This window comes from Petaurus breviceps, unplaced genomic scaffold (genome assembly GCF_028583685.1).
Source record: "Petaurus breviceps papuanus isolate PSGF00001 unplaced genomic scaffold, PetGlider_PUasm1.0 186, whole genome shotgun sequence".
NCBI lineage: Eukaryota > Metazoa > Chordata > Mammalia > Diprotodontia > Petauridae > Petaurus > Petaurus breviceps.
The window spans coordinates 4,127,199-4,145,656 of record NW_027185798.1 but is presented as its reverse complement, the minus strand read 5'-3'; the positions used below and the strand labels follow the sequence as shown (position 1 = coordinate 4,145,656).

Genomic DNA, 18,458 nt, shown 5'->3' with positions numbered 1-18,458 from the left:
GAGAGGGAGAGAACAAGAGGAGAGAAGAGATGCTCAAAGAAAAGGTGATCAGCAGCGTCAAGATCAAGGATAAGAAATGAAAAAGGTCATGAGACTAGGCAATTATGAGAACTTTCAGAGCTTTAAAGAGAATGTTAAGGGAGCAGTATCAGAAGCTGAATGAACTAAGGAGCTGAGAAGTGAGAGGAAAGAAAGCAGAAACACTGATTGTAGACAAGCTTCTCAAGGGGTTTAGACACAAAAAGGAGAGATACAGGATTACAGTTACGGGATGGAAAAATTATGAGGGATTTTTGAGCACAGGGGAGACACAACCATGTTTGTAGAGTGGGGAAGGATGCAGTAGATGAGGAGAAACTGAAGATAAGTGAGAGGGTGGAGAGGATAGAGAAGGCACTCTGCTGAAGAAAATGAGATGGATGTATGCATGTAGAGAGGTCTGTTTTGGCCAGGTGAGATAAGGGTGACAGGGGAGGTCACTGCACAGTGCATCTGAATGATAAGAAATGAGAAAGGGATAACAGGAAGTGGTCTCAATTGTTTCAGTGAATGAGATCCCCTTAGAGCCCTGACTTCGAGAGAAATGAGTTTGTTCTAACCATGTTACAAGCATTTTTCTTTTTTCTTCTATTTGTTATTCCCCTTCCATTACTGTCCTTAAATGTGCCAGGGTGACTTGCCAAGCTCCCCTGCTACTCAGCCTCATATACGACTGTCACTCAGAACCGTGTATAAAAACAAATTTAAGTTCTAACTGGTGTTGCCTTTTGTGGACATCTCTATCCACCTGGCAGTTAAGTGTTTGCTAACTAAGGTGCTTTCTGGGCTCTTTTAGCCTCTTTGCTGTGACAATTAATTACAACTGGTTATGCTCCCAAACCTCCTGGTGGAAATCTGCAATGATTAAAAGAAGTTTGGCCTGACCACCTACCCTGGAAAGACCAAGTGGATGGAGAATGTTTACAATATGCACTGGGCTAGACAGTATTATAGATCCACAGTGAGAAGGGCCCAGAGTAGAAGGGAGGGTAATGGACCAGACTTCTTTCAGCAAGATGAAAATCCCCTTTAATGACACCAGCTTCCCATGAAAGCACAGGTCAATCTTTTTAATACCAACATTCTACCAATTTTGCTGCTATATGGCAGCAAGACTGGAAATTGGAGATCCTCTAAAGAATTACAAATGATTTAATGATAAAAAAAAAAAACCTAAAAGAGAGAGCAGATCATGGTAGATAAGATTAGGTTGAAACATAAAGCCAATGAGGAATTCCAAAGATGAAAAGGCATAAAAGAAGTCATCACATTAGTATATGACAAGAAGGAAAGAAGGGAGGGCTATGTGGTGAGGCTGAAAGATGACAGATATGGACAGCCAGAGTACTTGTGAGCTCAGGAGAAAGCAAGGAAGGTCTTGAGCACTGTAGGTGGACAAAGTCACACCAAATGGACAGGTAAAGATGAGACAGATGTACTGAAATATCTGTAACACTTACTGATTCTCTACAGCACCAAGTCACCATGAGTTCCTCTATTTAAAATATACTTAGGCTTAAAAAAACCAGCATCTTGAGAAAGTAATTTAAAATACCAAGAGACCAATGCCTATCTCTAACTTGGTAAAGACATTCCTCAGAGATGGCTTTGACAGACTTCTCTAAGGCTGAGAAGTATGAATGCTGTAGGGAAGGAAGGAGTTCCACAGATACACTTGCTCTAAAGAAAACACCTAACCTGGTTACAGCCAAGGAGAGAAGAATGATTTATAAGTTAATACTGAATTATGAAAATTTACTGAGTAGAAAATGTGTATGATACCAACCTATGAAAATCACACGGGGAATGACTTTATTTATGAGGCTCAAATTATGCATCCCCATGCATTTACAGAAATGCCCTTTCCAGAGTCCTCACAAGAGTCCTTGGAAACATGGACTAGGACCGACTTTTCACTTTTAATTTACTTAGGCTAAGAGTGGTTTAAGTGCCTAGGCCAAAGTAATATGACGAGCATGGTTTTCTACTGGATTCAAGCTATTTCCAAGAGTTCTGTTCTTTGAAAATTCACACCAATTCTTTTGAGCCACTTACCCTGGCTCCATGGTGACAGCTGTAACAAGCAGTCTTCTTTTCTGCTTCCAGAGTTCAGATGCAGGGACCATGCTGTCCTCAAGAACCTTCCCCCAGCCTCCTCCCACCCCAATCATGTCTCTTGGCTGTAGAGCATGTTTGTGGGAGCACAGATGGTGCCCAGCAGCCGTTATGGGGCAGTGCCATTCCCGTACAATACCTTCAGGTTATGGATGATATCTATCCGCTTGTTCTGGTTGTCCTTAAAATGAACTTGAACTCTGACCGGAAACTCACCCCAGCCTCTCCTGGTCAGGTGGAAAGGAGGCTCTCTAGAGAAAAGCAGACATGGAGATTTTACCCACTCTTTCCTTCCTCTTAAAAAGGAGTACTTAACTCATGAAACAGACTGACAAACATTTCCCAATGAGACTCTCTGAAGTCAATTCATTATTGCTGAGTTTTGCTAAAGTTAACTTAGAAAATAGGGGACAAATATGGAGTTAAATGAAATTTGCACTTGGCCTCTAAGTTTCACACTCCATTCTGCCCAACCCCATCTACTTGTATCTGCTCCAGACTGGAAGAAATCAAACAAATAAAAGACACTTGGCTAATGTGAAGTGGGAAGGGACAAGGAGAGAGGAAAAGTCTTAATGAAAGAGTTAAGAAGATACTCAACAAAAACAGGGAGTCTTGAAAAAAGGGCCTCATGTAGAGAGTGGTCAACTGCCTTTGTCCCCACAAAATGTGTTCATGAACAGACAAGAGAACCCTCACCAGATAGCAACCTAAAACATTTCTGCTGACTTGTAAATTAAGTCTTAAGTGATTTAAAAGCTGAAGATGACTCGGTTTTTCTGACGGTGCTGCTCACTGCTCATATCATAGCCTCCCAGGCAGCATACCGACAGCCAGGCTCATGTTTACAGACAGTCTAAAAAATAAAAACTGTGCTTCGTATCTTAGTAGCCTCTGCTCCCTTTGCCAGTCACTACAACAGAGCAAAGGGCTGGGGGTGGGGATGGAGAGAGGCTTTTGGTTCTTCTGATTAATGAGTTGCTATCGCCAAAGAGGTCATCACCAAGCAGACAACCCAAAGGTGCTGCACTCTGTGTATTACAGAGGCTGTTCCTCAGAGAGAGCAGACATGGTTTGTTGCTGAGAACATACTTGAAAGGAAGGAAAATCATGGAAAGTCCCCAGTTGTGTGGACCTTTCCTCTTTGGCAGATTTACGGGATGACAGAGATGAGCCACAAAGGATGGTTAGGTATGAAGAAATGGGAATCTACATCTCTGGAGGGAGCACCCGTATCAATGAGGTCACAGATTTATTGCAATAGTAGAGAAATACAAGATAAGGGGAAGAATGCCTTTAAAACAAAATGTAAATTACTGACCAAGGAAGAGGAAAATATGTCCAAGTTGTGGGGAGGTAATCCTTAGTATCAAAAAAATGTAAGATTCTGAGTTCTAGTTGAGCAGAGTCAGGTGGGCTTCGGTAAACACGACTGAGAGCAAAGGACAATCTCAGGCCAGCTCACGTGAAGCACAAGGCAAGAAGACAGAGCCTACCGCGAGGGCTAACTGCTCTCAACTACACTATTAAGACTAAAAAGGGAAACTGCTGACAAATAAAACACCCAGGACATGCCGATAAAAAGAGCAGGGCCTGCATTACAGACCAAAGGAAAGAGTGGATGCTCTAGGCAGGTAAAGCCAGTTCCACTCCAGCCCATGCACTGAAGGAGTTGGCTGACATCAGCCCAGTTTCAAGGAGCAGAACGATCACCACTCAGGCTTCCAGGGATGAGAACAGAGGCTCTATCGAGGAGATCACCTGGGAACCAGGGTGTGGAAGGGAGGTGAGGCAGCCAAGGAGAGGAAGCCCATAAGCTAAAATAAAGAGTCACAACCCAGGCTCCTCCTGGCCCAGGATGGCTGCGCGTGGTGCTGAGAAGAGAGTCTGGACCTAGGAAACCTGTCACACTATAATGAAGCTTACTTGCACTTCTCAACTGCCTGCAGGCATTAGACCTTTACAGAGAAGTGAAGGAGATGGTCAGCACCCAAGGGAAAGAGTTTTATATGGGTGACATAAGCTCACATTCTAGGGATTCATCAAGTGACATTACTTATGAAAATTTTCCTTCAGATACTTTTCAGTCAAGTGTCTATGTATATTAATGGATGCCTTTATTTGACAATAAAAAGCTAGTTCATACCAATTATGCTGCTAAATTTCCCATAAAAGTTAAAAGTAACAATGGCCAGGAGAGTCAGCCTAAAGGGACATCCTGGTAAAAACAGACCCGTGATTTTAATGGCCCCAGAACAAGTCCCACTATAAAGACTGGGCCTGGATAAAGCCTAAGAAGGCAACATCTTCCTAGAAGAGTTTACTTCCAAACATTTTTTCCACCCGTGACCTCATTTTGAGAGGAAGTACGCCCATGGCAAAAGACTCAGAAAGACTCAAGTTGAAGCTTTGCCCCTTCTGTGTGTCTTTGGCCAAGACATTCAATGTTACAAGTCACACAAAAATTACTGATGTGCACTGATGTAAGAAATCTCCACACCAGCAGTTCCTGATACCGAGGGAGTCACAGGTCCAGACCAATCCTCATAGCACAGGGAAGGTAACACAAATGCTGAACCAAAGGGTGAAGTCTGACTCCCAGGCCTAGGAGTCTTTAAGCCTTTGCCAGGGCAAGGTTTGGGCTCAGAGAGGCAAAGCTAATCAGTGCTGCAGAGAGTACAGTAAGGGGCAGCAAAACCAGGTAAATTCAGAAGAACCCTGCCAATTCCTTGGCCAGTAAGAGAGGGAAGGGGCCAAGTCTTCTAGAGGATTTACTATCTCCAGAGAAGCCTCAGATCTGCCAAAGAGCAAAGAGCCCCCTCAGGAGAACATCAGTGTCAGTCTACCAAACCCTTACATGAGAATGCCAATCCACTCTCAAGATGATTCTCTGAATTAGGGCCGAACAGAGCCAGAGCAGACGGTTGTGAGCAGCTCACGAGCAGGTTCCCCCAAGCCACCCCAGCCCAGCCTCACTGGTTCCAAATAAAGGAAGGAGCCTCAATCGGAGGGTTCTCCTGATCAGTCCAAAATGCACCAAGCTACATGAAAGTTGGGAAAAGGCATGGGGAAGAGCAGAATCTAGGAAGAGGGTGCCATCAGAAACTGTCCAACAAAGAAGCTACAGAGAGTGTACCTGGCAACTCTGTCAAGTGAGAAAAAGACACTGCATCCTCTATCAGGCACCAGATGATTCAGAGCGGTATGAAAACAAACGTGTGCATCTGATCCAGACAAAGGATTCATGTTAACCTTCCTTAAAGCTGCGAGAGGCCACACACTGTTACCCCATAACTGGACTGTGACCTCAGCCACCAGCCTTCACAAGAGAAATGGTTCCATTTAAAGTCAGAGCTCAGGAGAGGGATTCCAAGTCAGAGATCAAGAAAAGAATATTCAATAGAGAAAGTATGGGAAAAAATGAGCACCGCTGTCCAACTGTGCGCGTGCATGTGAAAGCTGTCCTGCAGCTGTGGGGAGCAGCACAACCAGCACCAGGAGCCCCTCAGAACGAAGCCGCTGCCACCGGAAGCAAACCATCCGGTGCAGGGCCAGACACGGTGACAGAAAAAGGGCTGCTTCTATTGCTTTTGGAAAACCAACCCCCACAAATCACTAACAGGACTCCCCAAGTCTGGCTCAGGCCACTGAAGCACGGGCCTCTCCGTGGCAGGCTGGCAAAGCCTCAGGACCCCTTCTCAGAAGCTTGTTTTTAAACAGATAAAACAAATGACAAAGACAATGACAACTGTCAAATAGTTTAAAAAACCCTAAAACAAAAAACTCCCCCAAAAGTCAATTATACCAAGATCCATTATCTAAAAAAACAGAAACAGGGGCAGCTAGGTGGCGCAATGAATAGAGCACTGGCCCTGGAGTCAGCAGGACCTGAGTTCAAATCCAGCCTCAGACACTTAACACAAAAACTAGCCATGTGACCTTGGGCAAGTCACTTAACCCCAATTACCCCTCCAAAAAGCAACAAAACAAAACCAGAAACAGCGACAAACAGGCTCCTGAGCCCCAGAGGAAGCACCTCTGCTCTCTATATGCTCTAGAGTCCCAGGGGAGGGGAGCCTGTGGCCTCCAGGTCACTTGTGGCCTTCTAGGTCCCTCTGAAGGCATGCAGCCTTCAGACTGAGTCTAAGTTTTACAGAACAAAGCCTTTTATGAAGGAGGTTTGTTCTGCGGAGTTTGGATTTGGTCAAAAGGGCTCCCCCCCCTGCTCTCGACCTTCTCCACAGTAGCTTTCTATTTCTCTTGATCTTCTTCCTTCTCTCCTTTTCCTAACTTTCCATGTCAGTGGTTTATTTCTAATTGTGATGGAGTTTAAAATGGTAACTCTTCTTACTTTTAATCTGGGGCTTAGTTACACAAGTTTTTCTTGCCACAGTGTTATTTTTCCAAAATTTCCATTTCAACTCTTAAAGAGAGAGATCTAATAAGAGTTGGCTATTCATTTATTTATTTATTTATTTTTTGCTTTTTGGAGAGGGGAAGGTAGGGCATTTGGGGTTAAGTGACTTGCCCAAGGTCACACGGCTAGTGTCTGTGTGTGTGTGTGTGTGTGTGTGTGTGTGTGTGTGTGTTAAGTGTCTGAGGCCAGATTTGAACTCAGGTTCTCCTGACTTCAGGGCTGGTGCTCTATCCCTGAGCCACCTAGCCGCCCCTAGAGTTAGTTATTTTTACTGAGAACATGCAAGCTAAACACTCTAAAACAAAGACAAACTTTACAACTGGGAATTCAGAAAAATGCTGACACAATTAGTGCTTATACTATTTTCACAAATGATTCTCTTAGCACAGACAAGGTAAGAGAGAGCATCTGCTCAACTGCTAGGATCTTCCCCTTATCAGGGGGAATGTACCTAGCCAAAGTCACTTCTTCAAAGAAGCTCAGAGTGAGGTGACAGGGGAACCTTGGCATACAGGGCCCCGCCTTGGTCAACAGCACTATCACTGTCACTGTCACACAGGTCTGGGGTCCAGCACAAACTCAGTTACAGGGGCAAGTGCAGGTTAGGTCTGGGAACTACCCCAGGGAGAAAACCTTCCCTTTCCACCTTCCCCAAAGTGCTGGACCCTATGGCAAAGCCCACATCACACAGCCCTAGTTACAACTCCGCTACTTATATTAAAGTGATTTGGCAAAAACAGGGACCTGAAGCTATTAACCTGGCAAAGAGCCATATCCCAGAAAATTGCTTCTAAGGTAAGACATTATGGTCACATTTCTTTTTCATTTCAAGATAAAATAGTATAGTAGAAAGACCTCTAGAAAAGGCATCTGATTCTGGCTCCAGTGCTACCACTGACAAGCTGTGTGAATTTGGGCAAATGACTTCACTTTTCTCTGCCTTAGTTTCTTCATCTGTAAAAAGTGGCTGGGTTAGATGAGCTTTAAAGATCCCTGCACTTCTGCCATTCTATGAAATGTTTAATGCTTCATTAAATAACAAGGTAACTTCCATTTACCACCAGCTGCTCTCCTTGGTTTCCACATCATCATCACCACCACCACCACCACCACCATCATCATCATCCCCCTACTCCAGGAACCTTCTAGCAGCCCCCTCTCCCCCTTACACACACACACACACACACACCCTTGGGTCCTGTCTTTCCCCATTAGACTATAAACTCCTCAAGGCCAGGGACTATCTTTTTCTCATTTATATCCCAAGTGCCTGGCCCATCATAAGGTCTTAATAAATGTTTACTACATGACTTCCTAAGTGTGTTTACCGAACTTCCACAAGGTCATTTGGTTTATAGCTGGGATGGAGAAAGAACCAAACTTTCTTCACAAAGTGATTGATGCTGGGCTCTCTCCGGGAGCCCCGGACATATACCATCCACTTATGAGTTGACTGGTCATTTTCTTCTCGCTTATCAGGGGGAATGTACCTAGTAAGAAAAACAAAACTGAATTATTATTTTTCAGAAAACATGCTTAAAACGACTTGCTCTCAGCTGTTTTGAAATCTAGTAAATAGGGGTGGCTAGGTGGCAAAGTGAAAAGTACTGGCTCTGGAGTCAGGAGGACTTGAGTTCAAATCTGGCCTCAGACACTTAACACAAAAACCATCCGTGTGACTTTGGGCAAGAAAGTCACTTAACCCCAATTTGCCCTACCTTCCCCTCTCCAAAAAGCAAAAAAAAAAAAATCTAGTAAACTGCTTTGCTGCCAGGAGGACGCAGGTGACAGAATTAACGATTAGTCTTTGTTATGGAATGGAGAACTACCAACCACTGACTGGGGCTCAGCCAGACCTCGCTCCTCTCCATTCCTGGGGTGCCATGATACGATCACTGCTGACATAAGTAACAACAGCAGCAACAAGGACAGCCAGCAGGCCTAGAATGCTTGGAGGGTTACAAAGTCCTTTCTCCGTTGAGCCTCAAAACAACCTTGTGAGGTAGGTTCCATTATTATCTCCATTTTACAGATGAGGAAACTGAGGCAGAGAGGTTCCGTGACTTGTCTAGGATCACACAACTTATTCTAAGCAGATGAGGCAAGATTTAAACCAAGTAAGTGGTTCAATGGATAGAGCCCGGGGCCTGGAGTCAGGAAAACCCGAGTTCAATTCCAGGCCTGGACATGCTAGGCCTGTCTGCCTAAATTTCCTCAACTGTAAAACAGGGATCATAAGAGCACATCCCTGGCAGCGCTGTTGTGAGGATCAAATGAGATCATGCTGGTAAAGCAGTAAGCACAGCTCCTAGCACACAGCAGGCATTTAATACATGTTGGCGACCTGCCTTCGATCCTGACTCCACGTTCAACACGGGGTCAGCTCACGGCCTTGATTTCTGCCACCAGCAGTCTACTCTGGTCATCTGACGCAGAACAAGGCCTTACCAGAGTAAGGACTAAGAGTTAAAAGGCTATGAGCAAAGCAAAATTTCAAGGAATATGACATAACCGTTTAAATAACTTTAAGCCTTTAGTAATATAGGGATGGGCTCTCCTAGAATACAGGAAGCTTGCTGAAAATAAGATCTCTTTGAAAGGAAAAAACATATAAGTAAATGTGGAAAATGAATTACATAGAATTACTGCATTAAAAACACTAATCTATTTGGGAGGAAATTATATTTTTTTCAAAAAACAAGTAAGTTTCAGGAACTGAAAAAGAAAGCCAGGAAAGGGATGAAATCCAGACGGACAAACAAATGTGAGAAACAGATTTTTTCCCTCAGCAATAGCCTGGAGGAAGGGGCAAGCAAATCATAGGAGGCATCCAGGGGAGACAAGTGTGGGGCCCATCAGGACGCTGACTGCAGGATGGAAAAGCTCGGTGTCCTTGAAAGTGTTCACAATTAAGCAAGCTCCCAAAAGGCAATCCTGACTGTGTCCTTCCACCTTTCCAATTCTCAGTCTCTGTCCTCACAGGTCAACACAGATGGACGTCCTGCCAGACCAGCTTTGTGGGGGGTCCACCCCCTGTGCCTCACTGCCTGGACAACACCAATTCTTGGGCTACTTTCTCTTCAGTAGATGCTTGACCTAGCTCAAGCTACCCCATGGCTGTTTCACAGAAACTGCTGCACGTGTGTTTTAAATCTGGACTGTTTTGTTTTCATATCCACAGTGCCTAGTGTAGTGCCTGGGACAAGGGGTGCTTAGTAACTGCTTATTGGTTGATCAAAAAGCAATTTATAGGGGCGGCTAGGTGGCGCAGTGAGTAAAGTGCCGGCTCCAGAGTCAGGAGGACCCGAGTTCAGTTCTGGCCACAGAAAACTTAACACCCACACAAAAAAACTAGCTGTGTAACCTCAGGCAAGTTACTTAACCCCCAACTGCCCTCCAAAAGGCAAAAAAAAAAAAGCAATTTATAAACATTGAAGCATGAGTTATTATTACTATCCTAACCTTTTGTATCAAACACTACTGTAAATAAGAGGAGTATCAAATAAGACTTAGAAATCTTTTGTTAAATAGAGGCTTTCACTTTCATGCCTTTTGTTGTAACAGAATTTGACTTCTTTCGGTTTTCTTCTATTGCCCTGGTTTTCCTAGATAAGACACCATTCCTCATTCACATGACAAAGGCATCCCCCTCCTCCCAGTTCCCCAGGCTCACCTGTTCAGTGTCACCCTTAGTTCCTCACCCAATTCATCCCACATATTCAAACAGCTGACAAATCATGTTTTTTCTCCCTCTTCTCTCCACATATAGAGCCAGCTGCCTCACTCACAGGCCCACAGCTGGACTCACACTCATCTCCCCAACTGAGTCTTGCCCCACATCAATCAATCCTCCACGTGAAACCAAAAGGGCTTCCTGGAGGTTTAATTCTGATGGTTTTGCACCCTCCCCGCTTTGACTCAACTCCACTGGTTACCTACTCTCTCCAGGACCAAAGTGCCCAGGCCTCTGCTGGCACTTACAGCTTTTCACAGCCTGGCTCTCTTGACCATCCTGGTTTTGCTGAACTTCCTACCCCTCCGCACACTGCACCCATCCCACAACCCAGTCCACCTGCTGGCCCTCACCCATAACGCTCCAGCTTTTGCTGGAGCCTTTGCACTGGCCATCTCCCAGAGGCTGGCCAGCCAGGAATGACTGCCCTCCTTGACTGTTCGAATCCCTGGCTTCCCTCAAGACTGAACTGGAACTTGACCTTGGTAGGCAGCCAAGACAACAGCCCCACAGTCCCTTCCATCCACTATGGCTTTGTCTTGTACAGTACACTGTGAGAAGGGAGAGCTCTCTTATTGAGCCCCCTGGGGCAGGGAGAGCTGCCTGTCTTTCTCTGTAGCCCCAGCACTAACACAGAACAGTAACTGCAGTACAAGGTACAAGTGTCAGTGAGCACTTCACAGAATCCAAAGTTCAGCGCTGGAGGGAATGGCAGAGGTCATTTTAGTCCATCCCCTCAAGGATACATAAGAATCTGCCTGGGTCTGTCTGGAGCTTGGGCCAGCACAAATAATTTATCTCCACCAACATACTACACACAGGCAAACAGCACTATAAACACCCAGTACTTCGCACTGGGCCTGCCACACTGCAAGAAATTCCTAAATACTCCAAGCCCCTTTGAATCATAGAATTAAAGCCCAGCTCATGAGATCAGGTCTAAAGCAGAAAGGAATCTGAAAGGCCATCCAGACTATTCCCTCATTCTACAGATGAGAAGGCAAGGTTTTAGGGGCCCTGAGAGTGGCCTCACAGGGAATAAGGGACAGAATCAGGATTTGAACCAAGGGCCTCAGACTCAAAATGCAGCCTTTCTTCCACTGTACCAAGCTGTCCTCATATGTTATCAGAGAAGGATTAGTGAACTTGGCAGAAATGGGGCCACAATCACAGGATAGCATGATGAGATCATCCTGTTCTAGAAACATCTTCCCCTCTCCCCCAGCTTGGCCCCCATGGCCTGAGGGTGGAATCCTGAGGAATGAACACAAGAGCATGAGCTTCACCAGATACTTAAAGGCTTTACCTCGGGCTCTACCTAAGGGCCAGCCTGGGGAGCAGGGCCCACACACTATGAAGTCACAGCAAGTACATACATAAAGAAAAGGGAAATTCTCTATTTGCCCCACACTACCGGCTGGCCAACTGGGAGCTGACTGGCACAGATCTGCAGATTTATCTGGCAATCTCTCAGGCATGGGGACTCTTGGAGTTCCTGCCCCCCAAGACAATCATTATGAAGAGACAGAATTTGAGGTCCTGATGATTATATGAAGAAGTAATACTTGAGAATTTAATCAAGTACCTACTGGCTTCAATGCTGGCTTCCTCAGTGCTAGAAATTAGCATCTCTTTCATGAGCAAAACCCAAAGCCACTAAGTTGGGTTTTTTTAAGTTCTGTGATGTGCCCAAGGAACATCAGAGTGTCTTCTCCACTGTCCTCCAAACAAGACCAATGACCGAAGCCTGTATCCATAACAACAGGCATTTGAGTGGTTAAAGCTGTGAAATATGTAGACTCCTATTTTGTTTTGAAATTTCTAGTCACTGGATTCTTTTTTTTTTTCCTTTTTGGAGGGCAATTGGGGTTAAGTGACTTGTCCAAGGTCGCATGACTAGTTTTTGTGTTAAGTGTCTGTGGCCGGATTTGAACTCAGGTCCTCCTGACTCCAGGGCTGGTGCTATATTCACTGTGCCACCTAGCCACCCCTCTAGTCACTGGATTCTTAATCTTCTTCAACAAATCTAATGAAATACCTGCAGTGTCTAAGGTTGCATGACTAGCACATCTAGCTGCTAATTATACGTTCTGCCAAAGTTTAGCCTCAGAGATGGGTCACTGCAGAAATCCCAAGCAGGAATCTGTCTGTCAACAAAGTCGAAATAAACAGTTGTGCTGACTCTGGTAAGTTAAGGGAACCTCTTTGAGCTTCAATTCTGCATCTTTAAAATGGCAAGGTAGGGGCTGGACTGGATGGCCTGTACAGTTCCTTCCAGTCCACTGAGAACAGAAAGACAAGGTGCAGAACACCTACAGCTATTGTCCAGTTTCATTAGTTCCTTTTATAGATGATGAAACTAAGGCCCTGCAGGGTCCTGTGACTTGTCAGGCAGCAGAGCTAGGATTTCCGTCCAGCCCATTAAAGTACGCAGTCAGCCCTCCTGCGACTCTCCTGTGCACCCTCAAACTGGCAGCCAATCCTTGATCATCACTGCCATCATGACCCATTTACAAAGTACTCAAAGCTCCACAAAGCATTTTCTTCTCAGCAACCTTGAGAGCCAGCTAATGTAAGAAACTTGCCCCCCTTTTACGGATGAGCAAAGAGGTTCAGAGGGATCTGAGCGACTGTCCCATGTTCATTCACTTGGTCAAAATCAGCACCAGAATTCTAACCCACTTCTCCTGAGCCCATGCATGTCACACTTCTATTTCTCATTATCTCTGAAATATGCTGGGGTGGTAAAATGGGGAGACAGTCTGTGGAAAAATAAGCAGATGTTCCTGATCCTGTATTCAGACACTCACAGGAGAAAACCTTTGTTGCACCCTAAGCTTTTTGTTGCTTGCACAGACATGTTTTCAGCACACAGCTAAAATGTCATGTGTGCCTGGAAGGCCTGTCACCTGTGAGTCAGGAGACCAGGCTTCTGGTCACCATTTGGTCACTATTTAATAAATCACCCTCTGTACTTACTTACACTCCAACTGTCAAAAAAGTTTCTCCAGTTTTATCCTTCTACAACCCAGCTTCCAGCCTCAGTAAGGGCAAACCAAAGACTAAAAATGGGATGGAAACAAAACCTTCTGGGTCCAGCTGCATACTCACTTTGACACATTGCCAACTACTATGGTTTTCTTCACAAAAAGTCTTGAAACTTCTTCCAAAGTGAGATCAGAATTCTGCTGGTTTGTTTTCCGGGAGCTGGCTCCACCACTGGGGTCCTGAAAAAGTCCACAACAGCTACTAAGTGATGTTCAACACCATAAAGACGGGTAAGAGCATAAGAGAAGCCCATCTGTAGAGTGCATTCAAAAAACTCAATCTCTAAGCTAGGAGTATGAGGGCAAACACTCTCCTGCTAATTAGAATAGAAGGCAATCTTTTTTTTCCCTCCAAAATAATTTTTTAAAAGCAGCAATTGCTAGGTCTCCAGGCCCCATAAATCTGCATGCAGTAGGCCTACGACAGTGCCTTGTAACTGAAAAAATGCTCAGTAACTGAACTGAAGAGCACATTAAAATGAGTGGGCAGCAAAGAGTACAGCTGCGACTCAGTGGTGTGGGCGAAATGCTTGGGTTTGATAAAATACTTTTCTTCTTATGAAATTCAAGTATGTGCTGGCTCTCATTCTGCGATGAGGAGATCTTTCCCACTGACCAAACGCTCCAGATAATCAAGAGCTCTAGTCCTTCTAGTGTGACGAGGTAAGTCTTTAAAAGAGGCCTTCATCAAGACACACGAAAACCTGAAAGCTATTTCCATAAACATTCTTCCTCAAACGAAGGAGCTGACAGCATTCCAGATTCCACTGGGGTTCTTAACCTTTTTGTGTGTTACAAAACCCCAATGCAAGTCAGTGAAAACCTAGGAACCCCTTCTGAGAATGTTTCCAAAAAATGAAGTTTGAGCTTAGGCAAAAGACAGATGCATTTTTTCCCCCATCCAAGCCTACAGACCCTTAAAATCTATCCATGATCCCTTTTGGGTCTGTGGATCTCAGATTATGAACCCCTGATCGAGAGTGCAGAAATTACAGCATGCAACTGGGAACAATTAAGAATTTGTTTTTAAAACAAACCATGTAGAGAGGCAAGTGATACAGCAAGAAGAATATCAGAGTCAAAAGGCCTGGTTCCTGTCTCATCAATGCCATTTAGGAGCTGTGTGATCTTGGGCAACCCATCAAGCTTGATTCTGTCATTCAGAAAATAGAAATAATACTCTGCCCTCCCCACCTACCAAGCTGGCTGTGAGGATCTATTGGGATCATTTACACAAAAGCACTTTGCAAACTATCCAGTGCAGGCCAAGAGATAATGACAGAAAAGGGTCTGCTTCAACATTGCTTTTGGAAAATCAACCCCCACAAATCACTAACAGGACTTCCTCAAGGGCTGGTTGAGGCCACCACAAGCACAGGGTTTCAGGCAGCAGTGGCCCCCACCACCCCCACTGGCCTGGGCCAGAGCTCCAGACACAGCAGACACATATCCTAGCCCCACATGCCTTGCCTACAGCAAGGACCATCATGATCCTGGAGTCTTTTTTCTCTTTAGATCCAGGACTTTGTGCACTTCTAAGCAGCTAAAATGCCTAAATTTATGTTAAAAAAAAACATCATGCACAATTTGAGTCCTAGGAATCTGGGATATGGAAAGGACTGCCAAGTGCACTTACCACCCTACTCCTTTGCTCCCCAGCCCATCCTATAGTCTTAGCCTTACCCGTCCAGAATTTCTGCCGGGTCTCAGAGGCTCCACGCTGTGGGACAATCTCTCCTCCAGGTCCACATTGCTGCTATTGTCTTTGTCAGACAAGAAGTCATTGTGTTGAGATAAAGAATCGCTTTCTGAATAGTTAAGAGATGGTGTTTCTGATCTCTGATTAGCAGGAGATGATGACCTGGATGGAGATTCCAAAAATTTCTTGATAGCGGGATGATTAAAAACCATGGTATCACAGGTCTTGGATCCCTGAAAAAGCGAAAAATCCCAAAGAAACAAAAAACCCACATACTTTTAACTAGGTCCAAGAAATTAAGTACATTTTAACATCTTCTAATAGCAACATTGGGAAAAAATGCACAACAATTTTAACCCACTTTAATAAAATCTGACAGCATGAAACAGAAAGCAAGGGGAATATTAATAACAATAGAAAGCTTCCTTGCAACCATACGTTTCGCAGGTACATTAAAATCTTTGTGTACAGATATAACTATTGGCTAGTTCTTCATGCTGTCAGCTGGAGCTAAGAGACTTTAAGCCAGAAAGTTAGGCATCATTCCCAGCTGTTCAAGCATCAAATTATATTCTCAACGCACAGGAAATCGATTGGATATTTTACACTTCATTTTCTTCAAGGCAGCACCAGGGATGGTATCATCCCCTGTATCTCAAGGTCATCACACTGAATGACACAGTCTGGAGTTCACCTGGTCAATGCCCTCTTTAAAAAGCAACTACAGGTCATGCTCACCATGACCCTTCCCTCCTCCCTGGGGCCACTCTTATACTGGGGGGGGGGGGGGGGGGCAGGCAAATTAATGTTTATCTTAACTGAAATAAAGGTGGTTTTCCTCAACACAAATGTGAGGACATTCAGATAATCAAAATGACAATCTAGAAGGAACACTTCTCTTTCTTTCAGTGGAATCCTGTTTCCTTGGCAACAAACCCATAAAAAGAAAATCTCCATAAACAGTGTTAAAAGAAAGAAAAGGAGAGGAGAGTTATTATTTCATAATATAAAAGTTCCCAGAACTCTAAGTGGAAGCCAGAGATTCTTGTGCTCCCGGCTTCTGTCAAAAACAAACTTAAGGTTTACAAACAGGGCCAAGCCGTCAGAATTAAAAGCGTCACTCCTAGAGGTCTGAGTTCACCAAGCAAATACTGGTTTTAGATGCCAATTGTTCTTAAATCCCACTAACATCTCCTAAGAGCGAAATGAAAAAGAGAAGCCGACACAGAGGACACGGGAGGTGAGAAGCTCACGTGTCTCATCTCCCCTTCTTTTAAAGTATGGGGTCTAGACTGGGATGGAAGTCTGGGTGCACATTCACCACACAAAGTCAGAAGAAAGAGTAGAGAAAAGGGGCCTCTTTAGAAGCCATCACTGTTCTCAAAGATGGCTGTTCTTAAGTAGGTGTCTCCACACCAAGCAGGGCAGCTTACATAAATGAGACACATGAATGGAGGCTGACCAACCCTTGCTGTCTGATGGAAGCCAGTAAGCCACTGCTCGACTTAGGAGACCAAAAGGTCCCAACTTAGAAGCCCCAAATGACCACACAAACCAAGGAATTCCAGGAAAAGCTCAGAGGTTCTCTGGGTGGGGTGGGGTCGGGGAGCTTACCTCCGAAGCTTTGAAAAGACCAGCAGAAGCGTAGTAGTTTGCCACAATGCAAGCTCGAAGTTTATCCATCATTCTTCGGGCCTCAATCAGTCGCTAAAAGTAAATGTAAAACATTTATTTCTTCACAAAAAGCAACCAACATGGACCTTTCCAAACCACCTGATGAAAAGCCTCCTGCTTGATACCTGATCGATGACTTCAATTTCATGCTCCTTGTTTTTCATCTCCACAGCAAACTGCTCCTTGATAATTGTTTCGATCTTCTGCACGGCAGCATCTCGAGCTGTGCACAGAACAAAAGCAGACCAGCGGTTAGACCATCCCCGGATCCAACTCTGAAAGCACCAAGAAGGTGGCTCTGCAGGAACCATGTCTGAGCCACCCCCCAAGGAAAGGGAAAGATGACAAGAAGGAAAGCGCACCTGAACACACGGGTGCAGACCGATGGTTCACACTGGGGGAGGGTAGACTAACATCTGTGGGCAGATTTTCCTTTCAGACAGAATTTTCGTTTTAAAATGCAACTAGGATTGTTTTTGTTTTAACCTGGATTTAGAAGACAGGGTTTTGAGTACCTAAATTCTGCCAGTTTGATGATTTTATTAATCTGTTGTATTTTACAGTCCTTTTTCTCTTTTCTTCTAAAAGTATTCTATGATATCTGTATTTAAATCAAATTAAGATAATTATTTTGTGATCTGGAGAAGCACATTTTGCAATATCCATTCAGAGGTTATGCAAAGTGGCATGGTGCCAAACTCTAGTTGAGATCATTACTCTATGTCAGCTGTTCTCACTTAGCTGCGTACCCTCCAACAAGTTCATCTTTCTGCGTCTCAGCATCCTCCCTCTGTAAAAGCCAAGGAAGGGACTGGACATTGCTAGCTAAAGGCCATTTCAATTAAGATTTTAGGCTACAACTACCTGGAAGCCGCAGACCATCTGCCTTGATGCTAAGGTTTCCATTGGCCTGCTGGATTCCGTGCCTGGCACAGCCTCCCACACCTGCATCCCACCTCCCCATGTCACCCTCTCACCTGACTGTCACTTAAGCTGTGAGCCTCAGTTTCCTCCCCTGTAAAACAAGAGGACTGAACGGTCCTCTAAGATTCCATCCAGCTTGAAGCCTTTAGCCCACAGGGAAGCACTCCTTGGCCTGTTTCTCCTAGAGGAGCATCTGTGTCAGTTTTCCCCAAACCCAAATCTACAGAGGTAAAGATGAAAGCTGAATCGGTTCTACACACAGACCCAAGGGCTCTACCTGAATCCTCCATGGCTCTATGCCGTTTGTTTGGGGGCGCCACAGAAATGTCCTCATAGTCAGGGTCATTTTCTTTGAGCGTTCGTTTGATTCCAGACATGACGACCTACAGCTGCTTCTCGCTGTGCAGAAAGAGAAGGGAGAACAGTGCCTTTCAGAATATTCCTGAGAGGAGGGCCAAATAGCAGGCCCAGCCAGGTTCCACAATGCTCTTCAACAGAAATCCCACTGCCCCTGCCCACACGTGTCTCCAGCCAGTGTGCGGCTTTCCAAAGACCACTTGCCCACACCTAGAGTAGTCTTGTGCTGTTCCAAGGTGGGCAAAGACTCTGGCAGATTTTTCAGTTACTGCTCAGCCTCCCCAGAGAAAAGAAGCAGGTGGCACAGACAAGTCTATCTCTGCCTTAGAACAGGCCTGAGGATACCGAGAATCAATGGGAACAGGCTCCATCTTTCCTTATTCCAGACTTCAGAAGCAGTTTGAGTCTCTTCTGAACAAAACTGGGGAATACCAGGGGGAAAGAAAGAAAGGA

General features: G+C 44.8%; 1 protein-coding gene across 5 annotated transcripts in view; it reads right to left on the bottom strand.

Annotated features, from left to right (window-relative positions):
• YEATS2 (YEATS domain containing 2) overlaps positions 1-18,458 on the bottom strand; it is a 118,954-nt gene that overhangs the window by 79,648 nt on the left and 20,848 nt on the right. For 4 of the 5 annotated variants that reach the window (XM_069089418.1, XM_069089422.1, XM_069089420.1 and 1 more), the window contains exons 2-8: positions 17,926-18,047; positions 16,850-16,947; positions 16,665-16,757; positions 15,035-15,283; positions 13,416-13,531; positions 7,900-8,061; positions 2,294-2,405 (exon numbers count right to left, since the gene is read on the bottom strand). In XM_069089418.1, the coding sequence (XP_068945519.1) occupies positions 2,294-2,405; positions 7,900-8,061; positions 13,416-13,531; positions 15,035-15,283; positions 16,665-16,757; positions 16,850-16,947; positions 17,926-18,025 (930 nt within the window). In that variant the 5' untranslated portion in view covers positions 18,026-18,047. Of the gene's footprint in view, positions 1-2,293; positions 2,406-7,899; positions 8,062-13,415; positions 13,532-15,034; positions 15,284-16,664; positions 16,758-16,849; positions 16,948-17,701; positions 17,856-17,925; positions 18,048-18,458 lie in introns of those variants that run through there. The other variant, XM_069089423.1, reaches the window with a different exon arrangement.